The following is a 12,500-nucleotide window of genomic DNA, read 5'->3' as shown; positions in this document are numbered from 1 at the left end:
GGATGTGCAGCTGTTCTACCGCCGGGGCACCGACGGCGACGACGACGGCGATGTGGAGAAGGAAGAAGACGGCGTGCGCCGGCGATTCTCTTCTCTCCCTTCCTGCCGCACCGAGGGGGATGCGTGGTCGGCCTCCGCCCTGCGTGCCAAGGCGGTGGAGGCGTTAGAGCGGCCCAACACCCAGCTCGTCCGCCGCAGTCGCAGCGACGTCTTTACCTGCGCGTTTGCGGGCGCCAACGTCGTGCGCGTCCTCGCCCCGCAGCGCCTACACGCGGCCGTTGCGATGGACGTGGCTCTTGTCGTGGTGCTGCGCGATGGCACCCTGCGCTACGTTGAGCGCGTGATTGACGGTGGCTCGGTTCGGCTGCTGGCGGAGCATCATCGGCTGCGGTTTGCGAAGGGTGCCACCTTTATCGCCTACGCACAGGACTCCATGCTTGCCGGTCCGTCGTCACACTCCTCGGCGCAGCGCGGTGGCAGCAGTGCTGGTGGTGCTGATGGGGTTGGCGAGGAGGCGGACAGCCGTGCTCTCCCGCACGTCATCTACCGCTACCGGCTTTCTCCACATCAGGTAAACGTGTGTCAGCTGGGCAACTCCGCTGCGGCGGAGTGGGTCACCCTGGTCAACGATGCCGCCCTCTACTTCAGCGAAAAGGATGCGGTGTGTCACGTGGTGGTGGCCGGCACGCAGCTGGTCCCGACGAGCAAAGCCACCGGCCGTCCCTCCCCGCCCAACGCGCCAGGGTCTGGTGCGAAGGTGTCGCTCGACGTAGCTGCCCGGGCCGCCGCGGGGTGGACGCTGGGCCGTGTGCTGCAGGAGAAAGGAAGCGGGGGAAGTGGTGGGGGCCATCGTGCGCTGGGTTGGTGGGCGGTGGCGCACAACGTCGTACTGCCACGCTACACCTTTGACCGCGCCGCGCTGGAGCGGCACGCGTTCGAGCAGCAGCAGCAGTTGTCGTCGCACACACGCGCTACAGCTGGCCCTTCCTCTTCCTCCGCCGCCGCCTACAGCTCTCATGCCGGGTCGCCCTTCACGGTCCACGTGCAGAGCAACGTGACGGCCCTGCCAGCCGCATCTCTCAGCGCCACTTCTGCGCTGTCGATGAGCCCTGGGCGTCCGGTGACAGCAGCGGCAGCAGCAGCGGCGGCAGCGGCTGGCGGCTTGGATGGATCGGCCTTCTACGAGTCCCTCCCCACGTCGCCGGTGGTTTCCTCACCGACCGGGACCGGTGCGCACGTGGCGGCGGGCAACACGACAGCCGGCGTGGGCAACGGATTCGCGGCGGCTGCGATGGTAGCTGGGGTGTTAGTGCTGTCGACCGGCACCGACGTGTACGTCGGGGACCTCAACGAAGTGCCGGCGAAGGCGACGTCGCTGCCGGTGCCGCGCCCCGTCCGCTCGTTTGGGGCGGTCGTGGAGAACGTCTCATGTGGGCCCTATCGAGATGTGCGGTCGGTGTTGGTGGCAACCGGGTCGCGTGTGGTGCCCGTGTCGCTGTAATGGGAGGTCTATATATGTGTGTATGCGGGAAGAGGGGGCGGAGTATGGCGTAGTATCGTTGTTGTTGCTGCTGATTGTTGTTGACGGTCTTGTTGTCTTCTTCGCTTCTCTCGTAATTTCGTTGGCAGAGTCGCGAGGGGCGGAGGAGCCACGGTGGAGGCCGCAAGCTAAGGAAGGTGAACGAATAGCGCATAAGAGATGGAGTCGTTCTTCTTCTTCTTGTGCTGTGGTGGTGTTTTTGGTTGGGCCTTTTTTTTTTTCAGACGAACGTGTGCCTTTGATGGCAATGTGGTTTGCCCCTCTTCAGCACAGATGCAGCCGCGAATGCAAAGGTGGAGGTTGGGCAAAAGACCGGTTCTGCTGTCGCCTGTGCGGGTGCGTGCGTCGCACACCCATTCTTTGTTGTTATTATTCTTGTTCTCTGACGTTCTTTTGTTTTTTAGCAGACACCCGTTTTTAATCATGATTTGTAACGGAGAAACAAAAAAATGAAAGCAGCACAGTGCTACTAGCCTTTAGCTGTCCTTCTCGGTGTACTCGATGTGTCCTATGCGCGTTCATCTGCATTCAAATTGCGCCAGACAGCATGCGTGTTGCCGCGCACTCTCCGTGTCATACGCGTAAAGAGAATAAGTATCACATTCATCTATTGCTATTATTCTCATTATTACTCGGCTTTCTCCACTCTGCCCCAGTGTTTCCCTATGTAGGCTATTCAGTACTTGTTAACATATAAAAAGGAAGAAGCACATGGACGACCGGTGCCTCGAGCTGGCAGCGGACTTCGTCTCCGCTCGTTACATCGAGGCCGGCCGCGAGTCTCTCCACGCCACTGCCCGCACGCTTCGCATTCTTCTCGCCCAGCGCCGCTGCCCCGATGTCGGTCTTTCTGACGCCGCCATCGAACTCCTTCTCCGTCAGCTTGCCCTGATGGACACAAATAACTTTGCCGCCCACGTCGGCGGTGGCGAGCGCGAGGGACGGGTGATTTCATCCATGGTGCGGCAGCGTCACTTCGGCCTTGCGCACGGCATCGGCCGCTCCGGCGATCTCGTGGCGGAGCAACCAAAAGCAGCCGGATCATCGCTGTTGTACCAGCTGACGAATGTGCTAATGTTGGACCTCATTCGACTCTCCGGCGCCCCCGCGACGAAGGCGGCGGTGGTTGTCCCGATGGCGACGGGTATGACGCTATCGTTGGTGCTGCGCTGCGTGGCCAAGGCGCGCATCGACGAAGTCGCGCAGCAAACCTCGAGCGAACACCATCAAAGTGCGGAAACAAACACAAGCACCTCGTGTGCCGCCGCTGATGAGACTGCTGCTGCTGCCGACCCTCCGCGGGTGGTGCCGCAGTACGTGATTTGGCCGCGTATCGATCAAAAAACGGCGTTGAAGTGCATCGACGCAGCGGGACTGACGCCCGTTCCCGTGCAGCTGCGACCTGCACCACCATCGCCACGCCATCGTCGCACAGACGACGCCGCCCCATCCGAGACGAGCGTCGCCGCATGCGCTTCGTCGTGCTCCTCCACTCTCTTTTGGCAGTGTGCAGCGGAGGACATTGCTGCCGCCGTCGACGCCGTTGGTGGCCCTGCCCACGTCGTGTGTGTCCTCTCCACGACGAGCTGCTTCGCCCCGCGCCTGCCGGACAGCACCGTCGCCATCGCGCAGTACTGCAAGGCGCAGGGCATCCCCTACGTCGTGAACAACGCGTACGGCGTGCAGAGCCGCCGCATCATGACCCGCCTCGATGCCGCGCAACGACTGGGCCGGGTGGACTACTTTGTGCAGTCGGGGGATAAGAATTTCCTCGTGCCGGTCGGCGGTGCGGTGGTGTGCTCCGCCAGCGTGGAGCGGTGCCGTGCCGCGGCAGCCCTCTACGCCGGTCGCGCCAGTGCGAGTCCGATCATCGACCTTTGTATCACGGCGCTGAGTTTGGGTCGGCAGGGGATGCAGGCGCTTTGGACGGCGCGTTATCAGTGCCGCCGCCGTCTTGTGGCGCAGCTGCGGGTTTTTGCACGCAAAAGAGGGGAGTTGGTGCTTGTCGACGACGACGACGATGACGATGACGATGACGATGACGGTGAAGACGAAGACACCAGCGCTGACGTGGAGGCGGGGGTGCCGAGCGAGAAGAACAAAAACGGTGAAGTTCGTGCCACCGCAGCCCCAACAACGGCAGCAACGCCAAAGCCCGAGAGGCGGCCTGGGAGCGCGGCACGCAACGACATCAGCGTTGCCGTGACGATGCGCTTCTTTGGCCGGTCATCGGCCGCCAAAGCGGAGGGGTTGAAAGGTCATGCAGGTCAAGACAACGCCCCACCACCGCCCAACTGGGCAGCGGCGCGTGCCTTCGGGGCACAGCTGTTCCGCAGCGCCGTGACGGGGCCGCGTGTCGTTCTGCCTGCGCCGTCGACGGCGACGACGATCGCTGGCTGTGTCTTTCACAACTATGGCATGCACCAGGAAGGCGTGCCGGCCGCCCCGATGTTGGTGCTGGCGTGTGCCATCGGCATGACCATCGCCGAGGTGGATGCGCTGATGAGCCGCCTGCGTGAGCTGTGGCCGGTGTAGCCGCTTTACAAAAAAGAAGAGGCAGAAGGAAGAATGGAGACGGTGAGAACGGGAAGAAGGCTAAGTTGAAGGGCTGGAGAGGGTGCGCTTTGGGGGTGGAGGGGCTCTCTCGCTCTTTGAGGTGGAAAGAGACCTTTTACTTTTCCCTTTTCTCTTCTACTGTCGCACCAAATCAGCACTTTGCCGCCGCTTTCCAACAGCTGAATGCGGTACTATACAATACACACGTGTATATGTGTGTGTGTGTGTGATTTCAATAAGGGGCGGGGTGGGAAAGGACATTTGATGCTGCGCAGCGGACATCTGAAAGAGAAAGACCCGCTTTTGTTTCTCTCTATGTTTGTGTGGGTGAAAATGCCATCACGCTTACTTTCGCATTCCACACTTTCTCTCCCGTGGCCTCGACCACCTCGTCGACCGTTCTCTTTTCTGGCCCAATACCGGTACTTATATCCTCACTGCTGCTGCTGTTGATGCTGCGTCTCTGTGTGTGTGTCACCGAGGAGCACGTATATTATATATATTTTTCCCCTACAAAAATCTGTTCATGGTGTTATCCTCAGTGGTGGCGTTCTTGCCTTCGGCACATACACATACGCATACACAGGCTGTAAAGAATCGACGATGGTGAAGCAGCGCATGACGGCCCTGGATGTGCGGGCTACGGTGGAGGAGATGCGCGCCCACCTCATCGGGCTGCGTCTGCTGAACATCTACAACATCTCAAACAAAATGTTCCTCTTCAAATTCGGCCACGGCGAAAACAAGCGCAGCGTCCTCCTCGAGAACGGAATTCGCTTTCACCTGACCGAGCTCGCACGGGAGAAGCCGAAGGTGCCGTCGCAGTTTGTGCTGAAGCTGCGCAAGCACATCCGCGCATGGCGGCTCGACAGCATCACGCAACTCCAGCACGACCGCACTATCGACCTGTGCTTCGGCGTTGCCTCGACGGAAGGGTGCTTCCACATCATCGTCGAGCTCTTCTCCAAGGGGAACGTGATTCTGACGGACTACTCGTATAAGATGATGATGCTGCTCCGCACGCACCGCGATGATGGGGGCTTGAGTTTAATCGTGAACGAGACTTACCCCGTCACGACACCCTTCGCCGCAGCTCCGGCGGCGGCAGGGAGTGTCAGCGCAGCCGCGTCAACGGTGTCCGCCAGCGTCAGTGCGACGGCCACGGCCGATGAGGAGCCACACGTGATGCTCTGCACGCCGCACGTTGACGCAGCGGGTCATCTCCACGTCGATCGCATTGCCGCTGCGGACCTCACCCCCGCGCAGCGCCGGCTGAAGGAGGAGCGGGTGCGAGCTTTAAAGGTGGAATGGGATCTTGGGTTAAGCCGCGGTAACGAGCGCACGCTCTTGCAGGGCCTCGTGGCTGGCATTCAGCATTTCGGGCCCGATCTGGCGCAGCACGTGCTCACCATTTCGGGGGTGCCGAATGCGCAGCAAAGGAACTGGAAAGAGACGCCCGACGCGCTCTTTACCACGGTGCTGCCGGGCCTATTAGAGGCGTACGACCTGGCGAAGATGGACTTGACTGCGGCGGGGGGGTATCTGATTAAAAAGACGGTGAAAGGCAAAGCGAAGCACGACAGTGGTGCCACCGCGACAGAGGCAGCAGCGGCACCGACGGCCCCTCCTCCGTCCGCGCCCTCGACCGGAGAGCCAACGCAGGCGGCCGACGCGGGCGTGGCGGTGGTGGTGGCGGTGGCGGAGCAGTACGAGAGCTTCACGCCCATCCTGCTCGCCCAGTACAAGCTGGAGGGGGTGGAGTCCCTCTACCGCCGCAGCTTCGGCCGCGTGTGCGATGACTTCTTCCTCATCACGGAAACAGAGCGCATCGACGCCTCGAACGACAAGCGAAAGAACGCGGCGAAGGGAAAGGAGGAGAAGTTTGCCGCCGACCACGCACGCCGCATCCACGGTCTGGAAGGGGACATCGCAAAAAGCCAGCAAAAAGGCGAGCAGCTGATTTTGAATGCGGAGCGGGTGGACGAGGCGATCCAGCTCATCAACGGCGCCCTCGCCACCGGTATTTCGTGGGACGCGCTGCGCAGTCTGCTGAAGCGGCGTAACGCGGAGGGGCACCCCGTTGCCTACATGATTCATGAACTGTTCCTCGAGCGCAACGCCATCAGCGTGCTGCTGGAGGCCACCCTGGAAGACGAAGAGGACGACTGCGATGTGCCGCCGCTGGTGGTGGAGGTGTCCCTGTCGAAGACGGCCCACGCCAACGCGACGGACTACTTTGGGCGACAGAAGCAGAACAAATCGAAGTTGGAGCGCACGGTGGCGGCGACGGACAAGGCGGCTGCCGGGGCCGCGCGCAAAGGCGCCCGCAAGGCGGCAGAGCAGAAGGAGAAAAAGGTGATCGTGAAGGAGCGTCAGCGGAACTGGTGGGAAAAGTTCTTCTGGTTCCGCACCTCCGCCGGCGATCTCGTGCTGCGTGGCAAGGACGTGGAGTCGACCGAGCTGCTGCTTCGTCGCGTGAAGCAGCTCGGCGACTTCTTTGTGCAGTGCGAGGTGGACGGCTCGCTGCCCTGCTTGGTGCGGCCCATGGCGCGTCTCTGGCACGGCGGGGGTGGGGTGACGCCCTCTGCGTCCGCCGCCGCTGCTGCGGCCCAACCAATTGCAGCCGCCAGTCTGTGTGAGGCGGGCGCCTGGTGTGTGGCCTTGAGCGGAGCCTGGGAGAGTAAGCAGACCACCGGGGCGTGGTGGATCTACGCCTCGCAGGTGACGGGAGGCAGCGCCGCCGGCACGTACGTCTTCAGCGGGGAGCGGCACTTCCTGCAGCCGCAGCCGATGTCGCTGGGGTGTGCCCTTCTCTTTTACGTGGCCCGCACGATGGACCAGCCAGCGGCGGCGATCACCGCCGACTCCGCGGAGGAAGGGAGAAAAGATCAAGAAGAAGGGGGAGAGGACGCAGCGCAGGAGAGCGTGGACGAAGCGCACGGCACTCCCCTCTCAGCAGAGGAAGTAGTACAGCGTGAGTTGCCGCGGCTGCCCACCAAGGCGCAGTTCAAAGCAGCCGCGGTAGACGCCACCGACGTCGACACGTCCGCCAACGACGTCATACCTGCAGACACGGCCACCGCGTTAGCCGACATGCCGACCATCGAGGCGCTGCGCGCGGATCAGCGGAAGCAGCAGCAAACCTACGGCGGGCACGCCAACCGCTTCGACGGTAGCGGAGGTAACGCTGCGGCGAAGGGCAAGAAGGGCGGTTACGCACGCAACGCCCGCGTGGATCGCGATGGACTTCACGGGAGTGCAGCGGGGAGTGTCTCGGTGATGCACGCTGACGAAGCCGACGCGCGCGCGTTGTCGGTGGGGGCCGCTGCCGCCTCCTCCACTGCGACGACCATCAACCCACAACGGCCATCACCACCGCCGCCGCAGCAGCAGCAGCAGGACAAGACGCTGTCGAAGCACCAAAAGAAGAAGCTGAAGAAGATCCACGACAAGTACGGTGATCAAGACGAGGAGGACCGCGTTTTGGGGGCGCAGGTGAACGGCAATCAACTCTCACGCGTGCAGCTGCTGGAGCTGGAGCGGCTGGCGGCGCAGCGGCAGCAGGAGGAGGCGGAGAAGCGCCGGCTGGCGAAGGCAGGCCGCCAGGCGGCGCGCGACGCCGGCACCTTGCGCTACCGCACCGTGACGGAGTGTGAAGATGCGGAGGCGGCACCTCACGAGGGAAGGGAGGAGGACGTGGAGGTCGTGTCGGACTTTACGGACGACGACGAGGAGGAGCGCCGTGCGGGAGTAAGCGATCCGGTCGGTAGCAACAGTGCGCAGGTCAAGTCCCCGTCACCGCCGTCGTCGTCGTCGACTGCGGATGACTTGGCGGAACACTCTGAAAAGGAGGAGGATCCAAGCACCGCCGCAGCGAGCCCGTCCGATCTCAATCGACAAGAAGAAGAACCAGGAACCGGCAGGGGCGGAGATGAAGAGGGCTGCGCTTCTCAGGCGCGGAGGGAGGCGTCGCCCACTACCAGCACCGCTGCCGCCACACGCAGTGACCGCGACGCTGTTGTGGCGCAGCAGACCGCAGAGCTGAACCGCGCGTTCCTGCACTATACCATGAAGCCCGCGCCGACGGACGTCGTCCGTCACGTCGTCGCCGTGTGTGCGCCAATGATGGTCGTCAATGACTACGCCTATCACGTCCCGCTGGCCATGGGGAACGCGAAGAAGGGCGTGTTGGCCGGAAAGCTGCTGCAGGTCTTCACGGAGCGGGCGGAGCGTGGGGAGGCGTCGGCGACGACCACCACCACCACCACCGCAGGAGCAGGGCTCAGCGGAGGTGGGAGCACGCGTAAGAATCAGAGGAAGGCGGCGAAGGCGCACGTCGACCCGTCCAAGCCGGCGGCGGCGGCCCTGTCGGAGGGCGCGATCGCTGCCATGGTGAACCCATCCGTTGTGAAGGCACTGAAGATGACGAGCCCCAACGCCATCGTGGAGCAGCTCCGCGCGAACGTCAAGCCGATTGACTTCAAGCTTTAAGCATGTTAGGTGATGGCACACTTCAGGGCAGCCGCTGCACGCGCTGCCTCCCTTCAAGTTGGCGCGATGTACCTTCTGTTTTCCTGGTTTCTGGTGTTGTTGTGATTCTGAAGCTTGCGGTTGGGGCCGGCACTTTTCTGTTGTGGCTGATTTGAGTAGAAGACGGGAGAGAGAGAGAGGAAGGAATGTGAATCACCGCGGCAGAGGCGGTGGTCCGTTGAGTGGTGGCGTTGCGTTGGGTGGGGGCGAAGAAAGAACAGGATGAATAAAGATACATATACATGCATACATAACAAGGAGTGTGCCGCTCCTGCGTGGTGTGGGCGCGGTTTCTCTCGAAAGCGTTGGCGATTATTACTATTGTTTTATATGTGATGCACTGTGCGATCAATGCGAAATAAAATCTCTCTTTTCTGTTAAAGCTCGACCTTCACCTACGCGTTTGCATTACTCCCGCCGTTGTTCGTGCGTTGTACCTGCTTGAACACTCTGCGGCGTAGGGAGGAAAGGAACACCGGAAAAAGAGGGGATACGTGGCAACGTGGAAATAATGGAGAAGAAAAGTGGCGACGATAGAACAACGTCGGCTGGTGTATCTTTATTGTTGCTATTACCGTTGTTGTTGTTGTTGTTTTTGGCAGCTAACACCGTGCGTTTCTGCCGTCTTTCCTTATCGCTGTCACGGTGCGGTGCGACGACGAACACCCGTTGCAGCGTGCGACGACGGTGGAGGCGGCATTGCCATCATGTGCATCTCTTCTCCCCTGCCTAAAAGTAGAACAAATCTTACAGTTTCGCTTATCCTTCTTTCTTTCTTCCTTTCTCAGTTTACCATCGAATTGAACAGCACGCAGAGCGAAATTCTCTTCCCCTAACCCTACGCACTTCCACACCTACGCCCACACTCCTCTACACACACCGGAAAGGAATCATGGCGGATCAACTGTCCAACGAGCAGATCTCCGAGTTCAAGGAGGCCTTCTCCCTCTTCGACAAGGACGGCGATGGCACCATCACCACCAAGGAGCTCGGCACCGTCATGCGCTCCCTCGGCCAGAACCCGACCGAGGCGGAGCTGCAGGACATGATCAACGAGGTGGATCAGGACGGTAGCGGCACGATCGACTTCCCCGAGTTCCTGACGCTGATGGCGCGCAAGATGCAGGACTCCGACTCGGAGGAGGAGATCAAGGAGGCGTTCCGCGTGTTCGACAAGGACGGCAACGGCTTCATCTCCGCCGCGGAGCTGCGCCACGTCATGACCAACCTCGGCGAGAAGCTGACGGACGAGGAGGTGGACGAGATGATCCGCGAGGCCGACGTGGACGGCGACGGGCAGATCAACTACGAGGAGTTCGTGAAGATGATGATGAGCAAGTAGGACGAGCTCCCGTGACGCGCCAGTTGGATCGCTTTGGGGGGTCCTCGAACGCAGCAGAGCTCAAAAAGAAAAGAAAAAGGTGCGGGGGCTAAGGAAGAAAAAATTGATCTGTGTTATCCGCCTCCCGTGAGAACTTCGCGTGAGAGGGAGAGGAAGAGTGAGAAGGCGAAGGGACCGGGCAGAAGCTTTCCCGTGAGACAAGACAAGGACAGAGAAGGAGAAGAACGGCACTTTCGCCTTGCAACCTCTCTGCCTATCCGCAATTGTTCCAGCACCCGTCTCTTGCGTACTCAACGGCGGCTGCTCTGCGAAGGCCAGGATTCTATTTTTTTCTTTTTTCCTCTGGTCGTTCTGTTTATCTGTTTGAGTAGCCGCATCTTCTTTCTCTTTTTCTTTCAGAGTTTTCTCGTTCTTCTTCTGTTTTGCTCCCCCCCCCCTCAATAGACGAACTCCAGGAGGAGAGGCGGCCCTCCCCTCCCTCTCCCCTCCACACGCTTCCACTCCCGATGTATTTGCCTTCTTTTCCTAATCTGTACTGATGTTTCTTCCCACGATATTTTTGTTTTCCTCAATGTTTACCCAAAAAGAAAAGGATAAAAGTAGCGTCACAGCCGTTGTCGGTAAAGGTCTGCGCCTTTCTTCTTCCTCTTCTTCCGCTCTTCTTCTCCTCCGTCACCACCACCACAACTGTTCCGCGGGGGGCCGGTCACCGCCTCCGTACGTGCCGCATCAAGGCAGACTCAACGTGCTACGTCAGGTGCGTAGAAGCAGAGGAGGCGCAAGAAGAAGAACGAAGATAGTTTCTCGTGTGTGGTGCCGCAACGCGCTATCGAAAAAAAGGAGTGCTGTAAAATAGGAAAGAAACAACCCAATAAACATCTTTAAAAGTGAAATGCATGAATGAGGTTCATCGGAGGGTGACGCGTACTCACGTGAGCAGCGACAGTCACAACGAGCGCATTAGGAAGAAGAAGAAAAAGCGATCACGTTGCTGTGCCGTCGAGTAGGAATAAGAGAGGTGTCTCGTTTTCTTCTCCCTCTCCCTCTCCTTCCCCCTTTCTTCGAATGCCTCCGTGCGTCAGCATCGGGGAATCCGTGACGACGCAAAGCGAGCAGCGCACATGTGTTCTCCTCACGCATCTCTCGTCTCACGCGCGCCTAAACAAAACAAGAATATCAAAACAACGAACATCCTCTGTTTCTCCTCCGCCCCTTTTGCTCAACCTCTCTTGTCTTATCTGCTGATCCTCTACAAACAAATCTTTACCGTCTCGGGAAAACACACATACGCCTTCATCATCATTTTTCTTTTTTCTTTCATCAGCTTTCTCACGCGATACGATTTCCACTCGCTCACGCATCTCTCGTCTTCTTCTGTTGATCTCCCCTTTTCACAACAGTCTTCTCTTTAATCATGGCGGATCAACTGTCCAACGAGCAGATCTCCGAGTTCAAGGAGGCCTTCTCCCTCTTCGACAAGGACGGCGATGGCACCATCACCACCAAGGAGCTCGGCACCGTCATGCGCTCCCTCGGCCAGAACCCGACCGAGGCGGAGCTGCAGGACATGATCAACGAGGTGGATCAGGACGGTAGCGGCACGATCGACTTCCCCGAGTTCCTGACGCTGATGGCGCGCAAGATGCAGGACTCCGACTCGGAGGAGGAGATCAAGGAGGCGTTCCGCGTGTTCGACAAGGACGGCAACGGCTTCATCTCCGCCGCGGAGCTGCGCCACGTCATGACCAACCTCGGCGAGAAGCTGACGGACGAGGAGGTGGACGAGATGATCCGCGAGGCCGACGTGGACGGCGACGGGCAGATCAACTACGAGGAGTTCGTGAAGATGATGATGAGCAAGTAGGACGAGCCCAAAGGCACCTTGCCAAGTAAGCGCGCACGAGGAGAGAGGCGTTGAAGGAGTGTGACGAAGTGGAATGGGTTTCAAACTGCAGACGTACTTCATTAAAGCCGCTGTGTCGCTTTCTACAGGTGTGTGCCTCGAAAGGATTGCATTGACGGCCATCGCGGTCGAGAGAAGCAAATAGAGGAAAACGGGAGGACGGTGGAGCTTTGCATTCCACGCACATCAACACTCCTCCTCTGAAGTACTATTTTAATTATTATTAATATTTGCAAGTTTGATTCTACCGATGCTTTTTCTTTCAAGACTGTGGTGAAGATGGATGGATGGCGTTGCGTCCCTCTCTTTCTCTCTCGCTCGCTCGTCCTCTAGCACAGTTGAAGTCACTTCAAGTACGAAGCGTTATGCTCAACACCGCACAGCCATTTCCCCCCCCCCCCCGGTGCCTTTGTACGTGTGTTTAGTATATACGCGCCGCGTTGATTCGTCTTCGTCGTTGTCGCCATCTTTGTATTCTCCTTCGTTTCTCTCTTTTTTCTTTATATTATTTTTCGCTTCTGTGCTTCGCAGCGGTGTTCGAGATGTATCCTTCTGTTTTATACCACCATTCCCTTTCCTGTAATTTTCTCCTCGCTCCTCTTACTGTGTGTGTGGGGTGGGGGGGGGGG

The 12,500-nt window shown here is 59.5% G+C and overlaps 5 protein-coding genes across 6 annotated transcripts in view; all 5 read left to right on the top strand.

Moving 5' to 3' along the window:
• Positions 1-1,501, top strand: part of ABB37_06974 (hypothetical protein) — a gene marked incomplete at its 3' end in the record, with an annotated part of 2,356 nt that extends 855 nt beyond the window's left edge. Inside the window, exon 1 of the mRNA XM_015805436.1 lies at positions 1-1,501. This exon is cut by the window's left edge and continues 855 nt beyond it. Within this exon, the coding sequence (XP_015656049.1) occupies positions 1-1,501 (1,501 nt within the window).
• A 694-nt stretch (positions 1,502-2,195) lies between these two features.
• ABB37_06973 (SLA/LP autoantigen-like protein) lies at positions 2,196-4,075 on the top strand (the record flags this gene model as incomplete). Of its 2 annotated transcripts, none has more annotated exons than XM_015805435.1 (1): positions 2,196-4,075. In XM_015805435.1, the coding sequence occupies exon 1, from the start codon at positions 2,252-2,254 to the stop codon at positions 4,073-4,075; it is 1,824 nt and encodes a 607-aa protein (XP_015656048.1). In that variant the 5' UTR covers positions 2,196-2,251. The 2 variants fall into 2 exon arrangements, with proteins under 2 accessions (XP_015656048.1, XP_015656047.1); XM_015805434.1 differs by having other exon boundaries at positions 2,211-4,075.
• Positions 4,076-4,577: 502 nt separating this feature from the next.
• ABB37_06972 (hypothetical protein) lies at positions 4,578-8,587 on the top strand (the record flags this gene model as incomplete). Its single annotated transcript, XM_015805433.1, has 1 exon — positions 4,578-8,587. Exon 1 carries the CDS (start codon positions 4,700-4,702, stop codon positions 8,585-8,587), a length of 3,888 nt encoding a protein of 1,295 aa, XP_015656046.1. The 5' UTR covers positions 4,578-4,699.
• An 826-nt stretch (positions 8,588-9,413) lies between these two features.
• On the top strand, positions 9,414-9,968 carry ABB37_06971 (Trypanosoma cruzi; the record flags this gene model as incomplete). Its single annotated transcript, XM_015805432.1, has 1 exon — positions 9,414-9,968. Exon 1 carries the CDS (start codon positions 9,519-9,521, stop codon positions 9,966-9,968), a length of 450 nt encoding a protein of 149 aa, XP_015656045.1. The 5' UTR covers positions 9,414-9,518.
• Positions 9,969-11,291: 1,323 nt separating this feature from the next.
• On the top strand, positions 11,292-11,832 carry ABB37_06970 (putative calmodulin; the record flags this gene model as incomplete). The annotated part of the gene is made up of 1 exon (XM_015805431.1): positions 11,292-11,832. The coding sequence occupies exon 1, from the start codon at positions 11,383-11,385 to the stop codon at positions 11,830-11,832; it is 450 nt and encodes a 149-aa protein (XP_015656044.1). The 5' UTR covers positions 11,292-11,382.
• Positions 11,833-12,500: the final 668 nt, after the last annotated feature.

This window comes from Leptomonas pyrrhocoris (assembly GCF_001293395.1).
Source record: "Leptomonas pyrrhocoris isolate H10 chromosome Unknown, whole genome shotgun sequence".
NCBI lineage: Eukaryota > Euglenozoa > Kinetoplastea > Trypanosomatida > Trypanosomatidae > Leptomonas > Leptomonas pyrrhocoris.
The sequence above is the reverse complement of the archived record's forward strand: the minus strand, read 5'-3'. Positions and strand labels throughout refer to the sequence as shown.